The following is a 21,672-nucleotide window of genomic DNA, read 5'->3' on the forward strand; positions in this document are numbered from 1 at the left end:
ATCTGCAGAATGTACAACGAGGGGGAATAAATCTCTGGACCTCCTGGATGCCACGATGAAGTGAGCATGCGGCTTTATTAGGGATTTATTCATTTTGCATCCATTTTTCTATTTCAATATGATTACACCTGCACACAAACCTAAATTAATTGCTGCAGCTTTTGTTCTTTTACACATGTATTATATGTTCAAATACGACTTGGACACTGGCTGAACAAAGGTAATTAAAAATGAGGGCCACATAGTATCCCAGTCTGTAGGTAATCTATCTTCTGATTCATTTCAATAAATAAATGCACAAGTACAGTGTAGTTGCTCTAGCTTCAACCCTCGAAAATTAAAGTCTGAACATGTTGTGGTCTCGAGCAGTGGTTTTAAACATTCACTCAATGTGAACATGTTTGAACAGGCGTTACAGATAACTTCCGGCTAATCGTCTAGCTTCATTATCCAACATAATATGAGTACATACTGTATCGTGACACCTGTCTGCGCTGATCCAGCAAACACAAAGGCAGCGACTTGTGCGGACAAACAAACATGGAGCCTCCTCGCTGTGAGAGATGAATTTGTGCGTGAACAGGAGGGAACCAAACGGAAAACATCTCATTAGGGCGTCCGGGATCGTCCCAAGCTACCTGACTAACCTGACAAGGTGCAAATAATACACAATTGTACGTGTACACAGGAGAACCTCACCGAACGATTAATCTTGTTTCTTTATTTATCAGCAAACGGCATTTTACAACAGCAGAAATTCCTTCTTAAACGAAACATTGAACAATATGTCTGTTTTAAAAAAAAAAAAAAAAGGACAATCCTTGATGACTTATTCACGCGGCATGTCTGCATTTTACCCGTCCTTCTCCCTCACACACGCGCGCGTATGAGTGTGCGTGACGTACACAAGCGTGCCCATTCGGACACGCAAAACAGGCGAGGAGGACAGAGCGCTCACAGCGAGTAAACATTCTAAACAAAGGTCTTTTGCGAAATTAATGAAGCGTTTATCACACAGAGGCCCACGAGCGCACTCTTTGAGCGGTGAATGGATCATCATCCGGTTTGAGGCAGTTTGATTTACATTTACACGGAGCTAAGTTGTGCCTAAACCCTGAAGTATTTTTCAAGGTCTTTATTTTACACGCCGCATCTCGTCCACTCAAGGAAAGCTAGTGCAACGTGATGAGACATCATTTTTTTTTTATTTTAGCAGGTGAATGTCAAAATTAAAGTTATTGTTTTGGAGAATAAAATTGGGATTCAAATAAGTGAATGACTGACTTTATGAATTGTTGGGTGAATTTCCTTCCATGAATTACTTTTTATGAACACTTCATAATAAAATGTCTTTATATTACAAGACAAAAGTAGACAAGTTGAGTAAAATTCAGCGGTATGGAAAATGGCTGGATGGACTTTTAGTCGCATTAAATGACTCTTTTTTTTTTTTTGTTCCGGTTACTTTGAAGTGACACCTCCTGTGATTCAAATTTCAAGCAGCAAAATGAGTTGCCAAAGGTCAGCCACAGATGAAAACTAGTTGCAGTTGCAAACAATCCGGGTTTGTTTACATTGCATGCTGGGGGCGGGGGGGACGGGAAGTGCTTATTCAAATGCTGGATGACGCCATTAAAGCCGTCACAGGTGGATGCACGCTAACGGCGATGTGTGAACAGAGCTTGGATAACAGGCATAACTGACTGACTGCCTGGGCCACCATACCTTGGCGGGTCAGGGTAAAAAAAAACTAAACAAAACAAAACAAAAAAACTGCATCAAACGACTTTCTATAGTAAATGTGTGTAGCACAAATATGGAGCCTGACGTTTAATTTCATCACCTTAGCAAATGAGAAATCAGTGCAAATCACAGGTGAGAAATCTTGTCAGCTGTTGAGCCTCCACATTCCTCCATACACTCTTTATTCAAACAGGCTGCTTGGCCGGTTCACGACGTTCCTTCTTTCCCCCTTTCATACTTTTCGCTTTATTTTTCCATCTCCCTGTGTGGCAGACAGCGTCAGTAGCTGCACAAGTGTCACATCGTTTCAGCCATGTTTGAACCCGCTCCAAAGTCTCAGCACGGCAGGCCACGCTGGCGGAAAGACAGTGTGCAAATGCTCCTGCAGCTACTGTACTTTTTTTTTTTTTTTTTTTTTTTTTTATTACCAACCGGACATAATGAGTTAATGGACAGGGAGGCCTCTGCTTGGCTGCATTATAACAAACCTTTAACATTTCCCATCGCCGATATTTGGCAGTGTACTTAAAGGAAGGTGGCACATGAATTTCTTGCTGAGTTACAACGAACCCCCGTTGATTGCGGGTGATACTCTCCCAAACCCACCGGCAATCGGTGAACAGCAACCACCTGAAGATCAAAATCGGCAAGACCAAGAAATTGGTGGTAGACTACAGGAAGAGCAGCAGACCCGCGACCTTGGTCATCATCGAGGGGAGGAAGTGGAGACAGTGGACTCCTACAAGTTCCTGGGGGTTTTGTGTTCCGGGAGCCCTAAAATACATACTGTACATTTGCACAATTTGGAAAGTTTTTAAGTATGTTAAAGCACACACATTTTTTTACATATTATTATAAGTTGGCGGTATGACTGAACAAGGAAAATGCCAAATCTTTTGTAGAGTTATTACAATTTTGCATTTTATGACGAGGCAACTTGGTCTCTATGCTGAACTCATATTCTTCACTATTTAAATGTGCCCATCTGTCTAGTTAGTGTACGCGGATCAAATTTGGTATCTAACAAATCGTCGAAAGAGAGTTAGACACGTACATTAGGCTAAAGTTGAGCATGTGAGCTCAAACTAAAATTGCTCATTTCCCTATTTGTTTTCAGGCATGGCTTCCCGAGACTTTTTTATGTCTGTCTTGTTATGACAAACATATCCATGAGTCATTTTTATCAACTTTGAAGAGGAATTTACCATATTGCTTTTTGGGGAGCGTGTTCAAGCCCTCCAAAAGGCCCTTAATACTCACGGTCTGTTTAGGATGACGTAAAAGGATAAAGTGCACCACAGAGGAGACTTAACTGCGTGTGGATTGATGATCAAGGAAGAAAGGGGATGAGTGTTACATCTCTACTACACACGAACCAATGCTGGGAGAGTGCAAAAAAAGAAAAAGAAATAAAAATCCAGCCAGAAACGTTTTGTTGCAAGCGTAAACCTCGTATGACCGAGATGCTTTTTGCAAACTGCTGTTTATGGCCACTGTCCAGTTTTGAAGCAAATGCTTAAAAGAGAACGCCGGGAGGTCAGACAGGATTGATTCGCCCTGCTAATGTGTTATTGAATGACCGTCCCTGAGTCTCAGAGTGCTTGCGGAGTTTTGTCAATACAGACTGGAAAACACACACACAAAAATGCATCTGAAATGCAGGTAGGCCCACATGGAAAAGACAAAAGCCCATACAAATATTAAATCAAGCTTCAACAAACATGTGCAGGTGTGCTTTGTACTGAATTTTGAGGGTTAATCCAAAAAAAAAAATATATTACAGCATATGGACATCAACAAACCTTTTTATACCAATATAAACCAAAATATATTAACATATTGTACCCCGTTTACAGCTTTTACAGCTTCCAAAGTCCTGGGAACTCTTTCTACATTATTTTGGTATTTACCAAACTGGTGGGGAAGATTTAAAGTGCAGCAATCTGGCATTGTTGCTGTTTAGAAAAGTAAAAGATGGACATTCCCTCTTTGACAGGGGTTCCCCAACTGTGTGCATAATTAATCATGAAGCCTTGGCCATAAAAGGGCTTTGATTTGACTTTTGCATTTGTTTTTTGGGCGAGTGCGGGGGGAGAGGGAGTGCGGCAACTCTGTCGGGATGTTGAAAGTTCTGTACGACACAGCCTTCCCCCAAACTGTTACCACAAAGTTGGAAGCATATAATTGCCCTAAATGTCTTTGTAGGATTGAGACTATTGTTACGAGTACTAATATTTTGGTCCAGGTAGCGCAGGAGGTTTGGAAACATACGTCACGTGGACCACAGAGCATTTGATCTGGTCCGCCATGCAGTTGTGAAACCAAATAAAACCTCAGAGGAAGTACTTACTGAGGACGTAGAGGGACAACGTGATGCCCGACAAGCAAAAGCCTTCGAAGAATCGCAGCGTGCTGAACATAGGAAGGTTGACCGAGAAGGCCACGGTGAGCCCGAACACCAACATGAACAGCACGGATAAGATCAGCACCGGGTGGCGGCCAAACCTACAAAATGAGATGCAACGTAAAGAATATATATATATATATATATATATATATACACACACACATCTTAAATAAATATTTAAACACCTATAAATGTAAAAATATTGACGCGGCTGTAAAGCTGTCAGGATGTCTTACCAGTCCGCGAGGATTCCAAACACCAGGTAACCGAAGATGGAACCCACCAAGAGGGAGAACTTTGCAATATGGACTTTCCATGCTGAGTTACACACCAGACTCCACTGTAAAGACAATGAATGCCAAGTTAAGTTTTCCTACAATTGTAAAATTGAAGGTACCACGTTCCCTTTTGACAGACTTGAATGGAAAAATACCCAGGATGGCACCATGGCGAATGAAGGAACGCCTGCTGCGTTTATTCATCTGCCACGTTTACCTTTTTGAATTTTTACAATAAACCTTATTCAATAAAAACGAAGAGAAAATCAAATACCATGAACCCCACCTACACCTCCAATCTTTCTCATTGATTGGATTCCAGGTTGGCTCACACCTGAATCATTAGTTCTTGGAGAATCTGTAGCCTAGACGTTCACTTACTTTTTCCTTCCTATCCTGTGAATGTTTACGTTATTTTCAATTTAAAAAAAAATAATATGAAAACAATCGTTTGTGTTATTGGCCTAAGCAGACTCAGATCACATCACATTTCATGACCAATTAATGCAGAAATTAAAGTAATTCCAATGGGTTCAAAAACTTTTTCCACCCACTTTACCACACTACTTTATTGTGACAGACATTGCTGGTGAGGTTAAAAAAAAAGAGGTAAACAACCCGTAACTTTACATCCTCCTCGTCCAACGTCATTGAAGTTATGATAATGTTTACCCTAGAACTGAAATTGGTGTCAAAATCAGGTGTTGATTGTGTTCAATGATTATGGCTCCACTGTAGCTGATATCGATTATAACAGTCTGTATCAGTAGATGGACAGTACTCATACATTCTCTATTTTGCTTATATAATAAAATCAGCCTGTATTACTATCATACACAACTGAACACGGTTTCCTTCTTTTAGGGTGGGTAGTGGTGGGGGCGCTTGATTTAACCTGGCATGACTTCAGTGACCCGCTTAGAATGGAACGCACCAGGATTACACAGAACCACCCAGTCATCACATGATCCAGGAATGTCACTCATTCACACTTTTGGTATCGATGTCAGCCAAGGAAAAAGACGCGGGGTCACAAAACAAGTTCCTGTTGTGCAATCACTTCACAGCTGAGGGACGGAATGAAAAAACGCAAAGTGACTCTCTAGACTGAAACAAATCAGAGGCTAGGCTGTGTGGCGAATGTGCCGTACACGCCTCTGCAGCCCACCGAAGCTAGATGACCAGTGTTGCAACACAATGAAATACAAAAAGTCCAATGTCTGAGACCATGGTCCTCAGTCAGAAAAGGGTGGCATGCCCTCTCCGGGTCGGGGATGAGATCCTGCCCCAAGTGGAGGAGTTCAAGTATCTTGGGGTCTTGTTCACGAGTGAGCGAAGAATGGAACGGGAGATCTACAGGCGGATCAGTGCAGCGTCTGCAGTGATGCGGACTTTGTATCGATCCGTTGTGGTAAAGCATTTGTCAATACACATGTATTATTAACTAGGTCTATCGCTGACCAAGCTCGTGCATTCATTGATGGCAACTACATGCTGTGACTTGAGCTAGCAGCTTGCGCTAGCAAAAACAGTAGTACACTGACAGGGTCCTCTGTTTATGAGGGAGTTACAATAAACAGCAGCGGCAGAACCCGAATTTGTACACAAGTCAGAATGTTCGTTACTGCAGCAACGCATCTACTTTCCGGTAGCACGTTTACCGCAAATAACGGTTTGTGGCACTATATAACCTCATTACACTACTTGTAACTACGTTGTATATTACACTACCTAATGTGCACAACAACAGTGCACATTCCTTGAAAACTGGTTGTAGTACCAGATATTTTGAATAGTATTTTTCCACTGGGTATTTGAAAGAAACATTTTGTTTTGAAAGTTCACTTACAAGATCAACCTCTGAGGTGCTACTGTATGAATGTGAAGGTACTCTCTGCAACAATTCCAAACAATCAGGTTCAGTCCAAGTCCCATCATGCGCGGCTCGCCCGCTGTGCATGCGGCCCATTATCCTCGTCTTCTGCTGCTTTGCTATTGTGTTGCTCATTAGAGAATAATGAATAGGAGGCAGTGTGTAGAGTTGGGTGAGACACGTATATAAACCTATTAGCAGACAGAAATGCGAAGCCGTGAAGAGCCGACAGGTCGGGTTGGGGAGAGAGAAAATACGTTAAAATCCTCAGCGCGTCTACTGACTTCTCGTAAATGAGTGCGACAGCATTGGAACAATGGTTATGGCATGCACATAACATGGATTCCTGCTGCTCATTTGAGGTCTTTGCTACATGAATAAACGTTGACTAATTGGAACTAACCGAGTGCTGTTGAGATGTGTGTGATTTGGGGAATGAACTACAGAGGAATCCCTCACAGCATATGCCACGGAATCTGGCCAGTATATTTGGGAAACTATGCTGGAGTTCAACTTAGTTCAGTGAGCATCAAAGTACGGCTGTGGGAAAAAAATGTAATCAAAAAATGATAAAATCGGCTAACTCGACTAAGTCAACCACAAAAATTGGCCAATGCAAAAATTTCTGCCTCGAGGCAATAAAAAGTATGACCATAATTTCCCATGTATAATGTGTATTCCCCCCCCACAAAAAAAAAAATTGTCAAAAGTCAATAGTGCCCATTATACATAGGTATAGAGGAAAATAGGGAAAAAACTCACATTTTATAAATGTATGCCGCCATCTAGGTTATGAAAAAGCTGTACACTTCCATTCCAATATGCCACCGCCACCTAGAGGTTATGAGATAGGTGCACATGTTCATTCTAATATGCCACCGCCACCTAGAAGTTATGAAAAAGGTGTAGCCTACACTTTCATTCAAATATGACAGGGGTACATATGACAGCATATATGTACAGTTGTGCTCATCAGTTCACATACGCTGGCAGAATTTGTGAAATATTGTGTTTTTAAATAGGACTGATGACTGAACAACAACCGTCATTAATTTATTTATGGTTATGTTTTGTTTAATGATAATTTTGAGGTCAACTTTGGGGGTGCGTATTATACATGGGTGCGCATTTTACATGAGAAATAACGCTAATAAAAGCATATTTGAGCCACTCGGAACACATCTGCGCCGCCTGAAACCATTTCGCCACTGTCCATGTTGTGTACACGGACATTTGTTGCAGACGGACGCACTTTTGGGCCAGTGGAAAAGCATTGCCAAAAAACGACAGACGAGCATCTGTAAGTGATTTTTGACACTATTTAATGTGTAATATAAATATAACATAGTAGCGTTATTTAGCGGGTTTTTTATTTATTTATTTATTTATTTTACCTAAAATGGTCATCACGAACTCGCTACTGCCTCGCAAGCATTAGCATTAGCCTTGCGAATGCTAATCTTTAGCAAAGGCTGATCTTGTTGTCTCAAATTCTGTGCAGAGTTTATACTATACACTCAGTACCAACGTATGAAGTTTAAGGATAGAAGTTCAACCCTCAGAAATGGGAATAAAATGCATGTTAGTAGTTTTAAAAAAAAGACAAAAATGTTTTGGGGGGAGGAGGGGGGTGATTACTCGAGTACTCGTGAGATATCTATAGGATAATCGATTCTAAACAGATTCGATAGTGACAGCCCTACATCAAAGCATGCAATTAGATTTTTGTTTGGCTTTTTTTCCTGGCTGCTTGAAGCACATCTGTGATGCTAATTTCTCATTACGTACCCCGCCTCCCGCCCGAAGATAGCTGGGATAGGCTCCAGCAGCCCGCTACCTTAGTGAGGATAAGCGGTAAAGAAAATGGATAGATGGATGAATGGATCGTTAATAAGCTAATACTTTTAGTGTCCATATCTTATCAGAGTCATCTTTATTTGCCAATTATGTCCAAAAAACACACAAGGAATTTGTCTCCGCTAATTGGAGCCGCTCTGGTACGACAACAGACAGTCAATTGACAGAGAACACTTTTGAGACATAAAGACATTGACAAAAAACAGTCACTGAGCAATAAAGGGTTGCTAGTTATCTGGTAATGCCGGTAAATTTTTTTTTTTTTTGACAATTGTGCAAAAAGATGCAGAGTCCTCTAGCACTTATCAACAGTGGTTCACTTTTTTTCAGTGGTTCACTTTGTTTTTTTTACACTTGTAGGATGATAAAAAAAAATTCAAATGAGATGGTGAATCTGTGATGAAAGATGAGCAGCATTATATTTTCATTATTAAAGTTATAACTGAGTGTTTTGTTTTTGTCTTAACATAAACAGTGGTTAAATTATTTTTACACTTGTATGACAGTTATGAATGTTAAAATACTACTTAAAAAATTGCCTGTACAGTTCAAGGTTTCATTGCAGTAACAGCCCCCCAAAAATGTGTTTTTAATGAAGATAAATAGCATTGTGTTGCATAAAAACATAATACAAGATGATGTAAAAAAAATAAACAGGTTTTATTACTAGACCTTAGACCGATCTGATCAGCTAGATCGGTATCGGCTGATAATTAGCATTTTATCCTGATCGGCTGATCGGCTTTAATGTCATAATTCCAATCAATGACATCATTGATCGACTCCGCAAAAGACATTTACTCCTCGTCACCATCGTCTACAGTATATTTGAATCCAAAAGCTAGTTTATTTTTAGCCTTGTTGTGTGTCTTTTGACGTAGTACTGTAAATATCTGATAACCAAAAGTTTTTTTTTTTTTTTTAAAACATGTCGGCGGTGTGGGACCGACAAAACGTAATGCCCAGATGAGACGACAAGACAAATTTGGTCTTTCGCGATTGCATTATGTCAGACTACTGCAATAAAATATTGTACTCCGATACAACTACATCCCGTCTTTTACGATCACTGGGCTTTATCTTGTCAACTCAAACGCGACCGGATACACTCGTTACCATTGTGACGACAACAACAATGGATCGCGTCGTGTGTATTATAAGAACAAAATGGGGAAAAACGTGTGCTGGTCTGTCACCGGTGCTCGGGAGAGGACTTTAATTCAAGCGTTGTTTAAGGTATATTCACGTACTTCTAATACGATACCCCTCGCAAACAGGCAACAAATCGTTATGTAGCCTAGCAAGCTAGTGCTAGCACTAACGGTTGTACGTAAACATACCGACGTTATGTCAAATCATGCTCTAAAGTGTCGGTGTGTGTGAAGTAATTTAATTACAATAAAGTAATTTAATTACAGTAAGTTAGCATCCATTATTTCTGTCATGTTATGTTATTTTGGTTTGACCTGACTGATTAGATAGAATACATGACCTGAATAGAGAATACTTTTGAAGATACATAGACATAAATAGACACATTTCTCCAGCTTGTGATCGGACCGGTAATCGGTTATCGTTTTTTTTAAACCTGCTGATTTGCCCCAAAAATCCTGATCGTGTAAAGCCTATTTATTACGTGTAATTACTGCGAGCACTGTAGTATTTCTGTGTTGACGTATGACTTTAAGGGGCATGGCCTAGTGATTGATGTCAAGAGCTGGAGTTTGCTTGGCCGGTCAGTCTGCATGTGAGCATCTGAGCGTGAGTTGTGACCTACAGCAGCTCCCTGCCAGTGTTCTTATATTGCATTTGTGTGCGATTGACTATTTGTCCCGTTCAAATAACAGCCGAAAGTACATCAACGACAGCTGCTCTCCTTGCCCACATAAATGCTCCATTATTATTATTATTTTTTAGAATCAGAAGCTTGCTTGTATCTAAATTTGAGGCACTTGTAAGGCAAGGTACCGCTGTATCTTTCTGTGAATCATTATAGTGTACTAAATATGTTCTAAATAAATTGACTGTATTGAACAATCATCTACGATCGTAATGAACAGCTGGTTTAAAAAAAAGGTTTTTTTTTTAAACTGGATGGAAAATAAAGAGAATTCAGCAGGGGGGGGGGGGGTTCCTGATTAATAAATGATCAAAGTCATAATAATGAAAGAGTACATCAACGATCAGTCGGCATGTTACAATTGGTACTGCTCTTTTGTGAACCTGCCGAACTTTAAAGTTGTGGGTGGGGTGTTTCCGAGGTGGGGAAGGAGGAGAGCAAGAGAAACACGAGAAGAGAAACAAAGGCAAAAAATACAATAAAAAAATACATTAAATATGTGACCATCAGATCGAAACACGATGAAGAGGAATGCACAGATAAAAAGAATGAATCACAAGAAGGAAACAGTTTGAGGGGAAGAGAAGGTAGAAAGAAGAACACAGAGAAAGAGAGCGATACAGAGAGAGAGAGAGAGAGAGAGAGAGAGAGAGAGGCTGCTGCATAGTTACTGCCTAGCAACAGTGATGATCAGACCCTTCCAAGTTTTACCTGACCCATGGGTGGAAAATGCTGTGAAGCGGTGGGCGTACAGACTGGGGCTTAAAGACAATATCAAGTCAAAAAGGAAAATGAGCAAGTGTACGAAGAAGAATCCGTGCTTCAATTTTCTTCCATTGTACTGCTGCAGTCGAATTTCTTCACCACTTCTTAGCTAACTAGGTTTGCGGTTAAGCTAGAACCTTACAGATATGTAGCAATGACCGAATGGACCGAAACCTAAAATGAATTTATTTAGAATGACTGCGTTTAGAATGAGGGTAGACGCTACAGCACCCGGACAAAACCCACGCAAGCATGGGGAGGACATGCAACTTCACACAGAAACCCGAACCTCTCGACTGTGAGGCAGCCGTGCTAGCCACATCAACACCGACCTACGCAGTCAATATACAGACTGACAAAAACTTGCCGTATAGTTCAGTTGAGCTCACCACGGCACAGTTTGGAATGGTAAACCCTGATCTGGCTTGAACACAGGCAATAAATAGCATGACATCATAGCAGCGTGAAAGTGTCCAAACAATGAATTCAACAAAGACGAGGGCCATGGCATGTTCTTTCTTCTTGGCATGTGGATGATGTTTATTACAAGAAGAAGACAAGCTTTGTTTGAGAAACAGTGCCTTTTGTCTTCCCATTCAATTCCTGCTGTCACAAGGAAGTGACGGTTCTCTGTCAACCAATCAGTAAACTGCAGTGTGTCAAGCTCCGCCCATTTCGGGGGCCACAAGACCGCCGTTGGCAGCACAAAGGAGAGAAGCGAATCGTGACAAAGTAGTCATTTTGGCATCCTTCAAGACCTTTGACAATATACACGAAAACAACAACTGTAGCCTTAAAACTTCCTTTTAAGCCACACACCTGCTACAACACATTTTCCCAGCCACCCAAGACCCCAATATATTTTTAAAAAATTGCAAACAAACCATTTAGAGTACAGCTATGTTAATTATATATTATTGCAATAGGCACATCAACGCGTCTCGCTAACGTTAACATAATTATTTTGTTTTTTTTCTAGCTGTGTATCCCAAAATGTCACAATGATGTGGCAATGACAAAGCTGCAGTGCGATATTGATATTGTGTCCCACCCCCAGTACCATACTTTAGTGATCCAAGATGTAATCGAACCCCACTTCCCCAAATGTTCATTGCACTTATTAGATACAAAGCTGACACGCCTGTAAGTTTTATCTGTGGCTAACACCGGCGTCTTGCGTCCCTGCTGACACTGCAGAGTGACGCTCATGTCTGCATCCTGAGTGGCTGCACTGGTGGGTGGTTGGACGGGGGTGGGCAGGTTCATCCCCTTTTGACAGCTGGAAGTGTTTTAAAGTGTCCCACACTGATCAGCAGGAAGGGGGGGGGGGGGGGGGGTGAGCAGCTGGCTAAACAAAATAAAATGGACACAGTGCAGTGAGGGCCTCTTCACGTCATGGGTGTTCATCCTTCACATCTGAGGCCCAGCCGCTTTTTACGTAACGGTCTCCCTTATCACATCCGCCCACACCGTAGTCAAACCTGCGGCACTCTGGGGTCTCGCTCTAATGTTTCTGACCCCAAGTGTGAGCCGATAAGGGTCGGTTACAAACGAGAGTAATGATACATTCTCATTTCAGAGGCTCAGTCCAATTAAGATGGACCCTGAGGACGACTTTGACTCAATTAGAGCGAGTCTCTACATGAACCACTTTGGATCCTTCGCCACCTCTTGTAAATGCTACTTTCAGCGCTGGCTAGGAGGAAACTGAAACATAGCAAGTTGCACTCATGAAACCTGGCAAGTACGTCAAGTGGTAAACCAGCTAATGGAATATAGCAAAGCATTTCAAATAACATTCAACACAACATGGTCGAGGTTACTGTTAAGAGTTATTGTCCTAAATCTAAGGATGAACCGAATTACATTTGAGCGATGTCCTACATACGATGGCTGAGGTTCATGTCACTTAATACAGGGAGTCCTCGATTCACGACGGCGTTCCGTTCCTACGGGTGCGTCGTAACACAGTCATAAAGTCAGAAGAGTAATTACTTGAATGAAAATCCCATATAGGCCATCAATGTAAAACAAATTTAAAAAAAAACAGCCAGGCACACTTGGAACAAGGTCCTTAAACTAGTAGCACTGCCCAATTGAAAAGCATCAGGAATGAGTGGAGCTCATGAATTGACTCTTGCAAAGTGATAACAGAATGACTGACTAGCACAAGGAGGTCTCATTATGTCACAATTCTCAACATGTTTCCAATGACTATCAGTGAGTTTTGCCCTGAATCTAAGGAAGATCTGAATTGTGTTTGGTTGGTGTCCTTTCAGCACTCTACTATTTGAAGCTTTCAAACCCCTTTCCTTCCAGCTGAAGAGTGAGAACTCAATGCAGAGTACAGAGTGTGGCCTCGGGTTGCTCACACATGATCATAAGGACCCAGTCACATGGGGCTCAGTGCGTGCGTGCGTTTGCTTGTGTGTCTGTGTGTGTTTGTGTATGAGGCCAGTGTTGACACTTGCCTTACTCACACAGAGTCACGGACAGCTGAACCCAACTGTGACCACGCAGTCCAAACACAGGCGCAAATGCAGAGTCATCAGTTCCTGCTGCTGTGCCACATCCTATTTGATGTACTTGGAGAAGGGAACATGTGACAATGCACACAAGCTGGAGGACAAGTGGCAGAGGATCCTTTTTTTGCAGGGGCCGCACTTCACGCAGTGGAAGAAAGAGCAGAAGTGCCACCCTCATAGGTTTTATTGTGAAATAAATGTGCAGGCAAAAATTCTTACACTGTAGTGCTTTTTGGGGTAATGTGCAGTATCTAGTGGTCCAGCTCCTGCTGACTTTTTGCCCGGTGGGCATAACTATAATGTAACGTGTGTGTGTGTGAATGTTGTTTACGGCACAAATGATTGCACCGCAAATTTAGGGGGGTACTATTCCTTAGAGCTGCACAATATCGTTTGAGCGTCATCATCACAAAAGTCAAATCGCTGCACCTTGCCCTCAAATTATCTTTTTAGCACCTTTTTTTTTTGTTTTAAAGAGTGAGTGTGTCCCGTTTGACAGATGGGGAACAATTCTCCAAATGAGAAGCAGAACGTGCTTGCTTCAAGCTGTTTGTCACTACCAGTTGTAGTTTACTGTAAAAATGACATGTAAAAAGCAAAGAACTAAAACAACGAACATCCGCTATGTTAATGATAACATACAGTAATGCGTATTAACAGTATTATAAACTGTTAAAAAAAAATAATCAGAGAGGGAAAAAGAAATGTGCGCTGGTTTTCATGTCCGTTTTACATTTCCCATATTTTTTTTTAAATATCGTGATATATATCACCAGGTTTAAAAAATAAAAAATAAAATCTCAATGTCATCCCCCCCCCCCAATATCGTGCAGCTCTACTATTCCTGCTGACCATCTGTGCACTAAAATCTAGACAGTCTGGTAGGCATGGGTGGCATATGGCATGTTTCTCCCAATGGGTAAAAATGATTGTTGCACGAATTTTGCCGAACAAGAAGCCATGAAATGGTATGACATGACCAGGAACAAGAATTTCACACAAATTACTCTCAGTTTTTAAAGTGTTCCTGTTCCTGCTGACTTTTGGCCAGCTGTCATTCAAACATCCCATTGGGGATTGTTGGCATATACACTCACTACCATTTTTACCAATAGGGCGTAAATGATTGCTGCAGAAATTTTTGTGTGGGGGTAGCTTCCTTAGTGTTCCTATTCCTGTCGTCCAACCTAGTGGGCATGACTGGGTTTTTTTCACATGGGTTTTCAGGCGCAAATGATTGCGGTCCATCCACTGCTGACTTTCTGCCCACCGTCATTTAAACAGCCCAGTGGGGGTAGCTGTCACGTCACTTTTTTCAATGGGCACTCGTGATTGTGCTCCACAAATTCTGGTAACAACAAAAGTGTGACATGACCAGAAACTAGAATCTGAGCAATTGTGTTGAGCTGTCCCTGGGAAAATTGTGTCGTTTTATAGCAAATGTAGATGATTATATGTGAGATTTGTGTTGTAAGATGCTGTAGGAAGAGTACAGACAGTAAAAGGTTGTTGTCGCCACTGATTTAATCTCTCCCAATGATGACCTTGTCACAAGGTTGACATGCATGGTTGAGACGTTTACTGACCATTCAAGCATGTCGTGGCATCAACATGACATTCTCGGTGTGTATGCAAAGGCAACACAAATACAGAATGAGCAGAGCAGGTAACACCAGCAAGAGAGGATGAAACAGTGTTTAATATTAAAAGAAAACGGAAAAAAAAAAAAACTATTGAGCCTGGATCCACCCATTCACTTTGCAATATATTTTACGACTTTGGCAGGGTAAACATACCAACGTGTAGGCCAAATTTAAGCATTTCCTCTCAATTCTAATCAAAGTCAGCAAAGGCCTCATTATCAGATCATCCTGAGTAAATATCAAGTTGTGCAGGGTGGATTAAGAGTGTTTTTTCCCCTCCCGATCGACCGATCGGTTGGGAGGGTCGATCTAAAACTCGCTCGATATTAATGATCGTAATTCCTTACGTATGTGGTCAACACCAAATTTAGCAGGAACATGGACTCTGCGATTGTGACGTGAAAATGGAAAGACAACCAATTAGGATGCGACCTGAAGCTTCCGCTGTTGCCGGACACAAACTAGTTGTGCTGAGTGTTTCTATAAAGTTCCTCACAAGTCAAGTGATTGCAACTGCAACGTAGTTACTAGATAAGCTATCAGTTTGCCTAGCTTCTTCTATTTCTTCTTCGACTGCTTCTTTTTTGTAGTTTCCTCAAATCTGGAAACCCTGTGGCACTATGCTGCCTCTCACAGGTCAGCCTTGGTACTACAAATGACATATGGTTTTTGGGGAAGACAAGATTGTGGGTACTTTATCAAAATATTGGGGTCTCCCTTAAGTTTCGATGCGTAGGTAAAATAATTTAGTTTTAAAGGTCCAATATTTTGGCTATTTAGACCACTATAGAGATACTCTCTAACATGGACTTAGCATAAAAGTGTCAATTTCATTTCAAAAAACACCTTGGCTTTGCCATACGCGTCTCCAGAAAAGGCCACTCTAACAGATCATTCTGTTTGACGCAGTTTTGTATCTGCTTTATCCATATTTGGCTAAGATGGACACCTTTCCTCTGATTGTTATGTTGACAGCGCTGGCTCGGGAGCGGAAAGGGAAGGCGGAGATCTTCGCTAGTGACGTAGTTAAGCTCGAGAAATTCAATTGGCCTGATTTCAGGCGTCTCGGTAGAAAAACGTCTGGAACTCAGGAATCCGTGAACGATTTTTAAGTCATATTTCACATGTTTACTGAGGCACCATGGAGACAATATTACATCCCATATACTAGAAAAAGTTGGTTTGGCCAAATACGGGACCTTTAAGACATGACATTTTCAATAACATCCTACTCAATTAGAATATTAATAAATAACATCGTCAATGTCATTTCTAACAATTTTTTTGCAACGGTTGGACAATTGTAGTATGGGGGTCTTTCATATTAAAAAAAATAAAAACAATAATAATAATTGGTATGCGTGTACCCCGTTTAAACTGTGAAACATTTCCTACCCTATGAATAGGTAAATCATTCTAACCAGAATATTTGATCAACTACTGCTCACTTTCGTCCTGGGTCGCTGCGGTTTGTTTGCTTTACTTAAATCAGACATTATTTTATATAAGCAGATGGGCACTTCAAAGCTTAGCTTAACATCAGACTGCGTGTGCGCTGATAAGCCCGCAAAACTCAACCGACATTCATTTGCAGAATCTGGATAAGTTCCTCTTGTTCGCCAGCAGCTAATCAAATTGCACTTTCATCTCCATTGATTCTCCTTGTGAGGCGAGCGTTGAAGATTTGATTACGTTAGCAAATCATGGTCGTTTTACACAACAAATAGGCCAGGTTTTTAATTGCTGTGATGATACTAGAACACCAAGGTGACGCTAGTTTACTTGATCAACAGCATGATACGACATGATAAAGGCCTCCAGAACGAGCAGTGTAGGAATATGTTGTTTAGTCACGGGGCAGCCGGTGGGCAGGGGTGGAGGCGACGTTTGGTCACGAGTTGCATTATTCCAGAGCGTGCGTACTATAGACCTTTGCCCCAAATCGAACGGCTCCTGTCTATTATGTCCTTTTGGTGTGCTGCCACCACCGGCAAATTCCACCGGGCCTGTCAGTAAGGTGACACCAAGGGGTGCAGCTGACAAATGTGGACTGTTGTCAAAGAGGACAGACTAGAAATGGTGAGTACATTTCAAAAAAGAGGGGTAATGACAATCGTATAAACACGCTTGCAGAGACACTCTGGGACCAAAAATGTGGAAATTAAGCAGGTGGTCAGGGACAGAATCCCCCCTTGTGTACAATGAATGAATGAGTGAGTGAATGAATATGTCCATAGGATGAAGACATTTTACCTTGGTGACAACGTTCTGCACAAGGCCGGTGTCCAGCTCAAAGGTCCATGCGTTGCACATGCACTGCGTGTCGCCCGTGTCGTTGTGGACGCCAGCAGCCCGCCAGCTCGCGTTCTGGGGGCCACCCGAGTGGGCCCACGTCACGTTGCTGCCGGCTGATGTGGAGGCGGTGGTGGTGGTGGTCGTGGTGGAAACGGTGGCGTTCGCCAAGGGCTGGATGCATGTGTTGTTCGGCTGGGCGAGCAGGAAATTGTCCGAGTACTGGCTGAATCCGATAAAGAGCGCCGGGATCCACGTGAGCAGGATCAGCTGTTTCTGGTACTTCCCGAAACCGCCGAGGAAAGGCAGGACCGAGCCGTCGATGCGCGTCAGAGGAGCCGGCGACGACGACGACGTGCTCTCGGGGGACACGAAGCCGTTCTCCGGTTGATGGTCGTCGGTGTCGGCCATCGCGCTTCCGCCGGTAGATGCCTCCTCGGTTGTGTTCGGGAAGGAGGGGTTGCAGTGCGCGCCCCCTCCACCACCACCACCACCACCACCACTACCACCACTACCAACACCTCCTCCTCCTCCTCCTCCTCTTCTTCTTCCTCCTCCTCCTCCTCCTCCTCTCCCCCCACCCTGTCGACTCCACAATGCGTCAATTCGCTCAGCTCCGGCGGGGGAGCCACGCCAAGTGGACCGCAAGGAAGACTCTTCTGTTGTCAGGAAAGCGTTCTTCCTCCGCCGCGCTTCACGAACAATATGACGACCTTGTTCCTGCCTGTCGCCCGGTCCATTGTGTCGGTGCCGGCGGTGGTCCGAGGCAGCTGAGCTCCCGGAAGTGAGAGGCTTGGAACACACCTGAGCAGAAAGACTCATCCAACATGGCTGCCGACAGGGACGTCCTCCTCTTTCAATCAACAAACTCAACCGGTGATACTCGTGCGTGTTCATGGTCATCGACGAATAATGAGAGTGAAATATTAAAAAACAGAAGACAAAAAAAAAGGCACAACTAGTTCTGCTTTAGGATGAAGCATCAATTATGCTCTGGTGTTTAACTCACAACAATCGCAAAAACATCTTTGCTCATTGAAATGAATACAAGGTAGCCTTTGGGAAAGGCCATTAATCTCTCGAGCCCCCCCCCCCAAAAAAACAAACAAAAACATTGCAGCTTGTTTTACATTTAAAAATAATAGCACTCTACAGTATAGTACTGTAGATGAAAACATATAGTAATAACAAATAAATACAATGTAAAGAAATAAACTGTTGGTGCATCGTAATTTCATTTCACTTTTTTAGGGAGGAACTGACAATGAACAAATTTATTGGCGGTTTATCCCCATTTATTCAAATATTTTTTGAGTTACTATATATATATATATATATACATATATAGCTGCACGGGGTGCACCAATGTCATTGAATCCTCTGGATCAGGAATGGGATAAATCCATATGTGAGTCAAGGCAGGTGATTACTTTTGGCAATATAGCGTGTGTGTATATATATATATATATATATATATATATTCAACCAAATGCAATTATAATGAGCGTCAATTATCCACAGATTTTTGCGATTCGTGGTGTGACCCAGTCCTAATCTACCGCGGATAGTGGGGGTCCACGAGAGTTAAAGTCCCTATATAGTGAAAATAAAAATGTGTAATGTCTTACTCCCTGCCAAATTGAAATTTAAAAAATGCAAAGTATGTCGAAGGAGGCTTCAAAATTGTGAAAAATAAAGATGTTCCAGCTTTCAGACACTGTGGGCGTGTCCGCTGAATGCAAAAACGCCCCGCTCGTCCTTCACCTGTCACTCAAATACACCTGACATATAACTCCACATCTTTATATGTTTGAGCCGCGAGAGTATATCCACTTAATGCCTTTAGTACCTGGAATGTATCACACGTCATATCTATATCGGCCTTTATTAAACACAGTAGCACACGTTATGCAGCCTGTGGCTCACACTGCAGAAGATCGAGCACATACATGCTAGTTGTAAACCCACAATGCTTTGCATTTCAACTTATTACAGTCGCCTGAATAAACTAAAACACATAACACTTTAAATAATAACACTGAACTGTTCTGTAACTTGTGGCATCCAAGGAAGATGCATTTTTCGGGTTGTATGCATAGTTGGCTAGTTAACTGCACAACTAGTGGTAGAAATGAGCCAAATTATAAAATCTAAATCACTTGCTATTGCGCAGGAAAACCACTGATGCAAGAAGGCACCCCTGTTCCTGCTGATTGGCTCTTGTCTGCTAACAAACAGAGGCCATACAAAAGTGTGACATGACCAGGAACAAGAATGTTTCATACTAGTTTGTCTCGGAGTAATTTCATTAATATCATGTCAGTTTCATTTTAGTGTTCCTGTTCCTGCAAACTTAACATACTGTCCATCCACTAACATAAAAACAGTCCAGTCGAAATGACTGCTAAATTAACTTTTTATTATTATTGTTGTTATTATTATTGGGATTTGTGGCAGAAATGATTGCGACAACAATTTGGCAAATTCATAGTGTAATTTGGAATAATGTCTCCATGTTTCTGTCTTAGTGTCGTTCTTCCTGACATGTGAAAATTATTTTTTCATTTGACTTTGGGGCAGAAATGATTGGGCTTCACAAATTCTACCTAGCAACAAGAGGCCATACAAATGAGTTTTATGTCAGATTCTTGTTCCTGGTCCTGTCACACGTTCCATGGCCTATTTTGGCTAGACAGAAGAGCACACAACAGGAAAACTAAGGAAATGATCCCAAAATACTGCAAGAACAATGAAAAAAGTTTCTTTCAGATTCTTGTTCAATTGTCGTGTCACACATTTGTATGACATCGTGTTGCCAGGCAGAAGAGACACACTGTAATAATTAACAAACATGTTCATGTCAGATTCTTATTCTTGTTCATGTGCATGTTCATGTAACACATTTGACAGACAGTCAGCAGGAATGGGAACAGTAAGGGAATTACCCCGAAAGCGTTTTAAGGTGATGTCTCAAGTGTTCCTGATGACTGCCTCTCATGTGCCAGACAACACAAATGTTCCAGCTTTCAGACACTGTGGGTCATTTTTACAGGCCATTTTGGGGTCATTTCCTTCGTGATCCTGTTCCTTGAATGTCTCTCTTCTGCCTGGCAACAAGAGGTTAGACTTACTTGTATGTGTGATGTGACCAGAAACAAGAATCAGACATTTAATTGTTTATTAGTTTGCATATTGTTTTCTGTTGAGCAAAAAGAGTCCATGCAAATGCGTTGCACAAACTGGAACAACAATATGGCTTCATAATTCTTACAGCATGTTTCAAAGTAATTTTCTTGTTCCTGTTCCTGCTGGCTTTCTGCTGCTGAGAAACAAAAGGCCATACAAATAGGTGACATGACCAGGAAAAAGAATCTGACATGAACTTCTTTCATAATTCTTTTCATAATTCAATTTGGGGTAATTACAATAGTGTTCCTGTTCCTGAGGACTTACTGTCCACTTACATTCAAACAACCCAGTGGGCATTAGAGGAAAATGAACATTTTCATTGGGTTTGGGGGCATCAAATCATTGTGCTCCACAAATTACAGTAATCCCTCGTTTATCTTGGGTGTTCGGTTTCGCACCGCCCCCGCAATCGGTGAAATCTGCAAAGTAGCGACCACTTATTTTGGGGGATTATTAATACATATTTTAAAGCTGTATGAACATCCCCAGACTCTTATTAATGTTCCCCACACTGCTGTTAACCTCTACAATATGCTTATAAACACTTTCTATATTTTTAAACAGCCTTGTTTAAAAATAGTGCACAGTAGTACTGTACACTATGTACATTCTATTTTTTATAATAAGTGTTATAATGAATTTTTTTTTTTCTTTTTACAATTTTAATGTTTTAGGATAGGAAGTGTTTATTTGAATATGAACAAAAATGTAACATACACTCATCTCATATCGTAATTATTCTAGTGCATTTGGGGAGGGGGATAATGTGCTTGTTCCTGCTGACGTTCTCCTTACTCTCATTCAAACAGCCCAGTGGGCATCACAAATAATATTTTTCCATTGGGCTTTTCACAAACTATTGCTCCACAACTTTAGCATTTTCTGGTGATTTCATTCGTGTTCCTGTTCCTGCAGCCTTTCACTGTGCAATTGGATAGAAACAGGCTGACTTATGCAATGATTTTATTCTATTATTATTATTTTAATTCAAATTCTGCCTAGCAACAAGAGGCTGCCCAAATGTGTTGCAGAACCATGAACAAGAATCTCAACCAAATATGCCATATGATCTGTCATATTTTAAGAATTACTATAATTTAATTAAATTTACTATAAGAGAGGCCTTAATTTATCAATAAACAGTATCACTGCAGATATGTGCAGCATAATCAGAAATAATTCCCTCTTGTGCATGTACATGCACTGTATGTATGATGCGATGCAATTGTATACCACTGCAGACCACAAGCACATGAACGT

General features: G+C 41.5%; 1 protein-coding gene across 1 annotated transcript in view; it reads right to left on the bottom strand.

Moving 5' to 3' along the window:
• LOC133489569 (solute carrier family 22 member 23-like) overlaps nt 1–18,196 on the bottom strand; it is a 31,612-nt gene extending 13,416 nt beyond the window's left edge. Inside the window, exons 1-3 of the mRNA XM_061798798.1 lie at nt 17,185–18,196; nt 4,387–4,490; nt 4,094–4,248 (exon numbers count right to left, since the gene is read on the bottom strand). Of these exons, the coding sequence (XP_061654782.1) occupies nt 4,094–4,248; nt 4,387–4,490; nt 17,185–18,126 (1,201 nt within the window). The 5' untranslated portion in view covers nt 18,127–18,196. The remainder of the gene's footprint in view (nt 1–4,093; nt 4,249–4,386; nt 4,491–17,184) is intronic.
• Nucleotides 18,197–21,672: the final 3,476 nt, after the last annotated feature.

This window comes from Phyllopteryx taeniolatus, chromosome 14 (genome assembly GCF_024500385.1).
Source record: "Phyllopteryx taeniolatus isolate TA_2022b chromosome 14, UOR_Ptae_1.2, whole genome shotgun sequence".
Taxonomy (NCBI): Eukaryota; Metazoa; Chordata; class Actinopteri; order Syngnathiformes; family Syngnathidae; genus Phyllopteryx; species Phyllopteryx taeniolatus.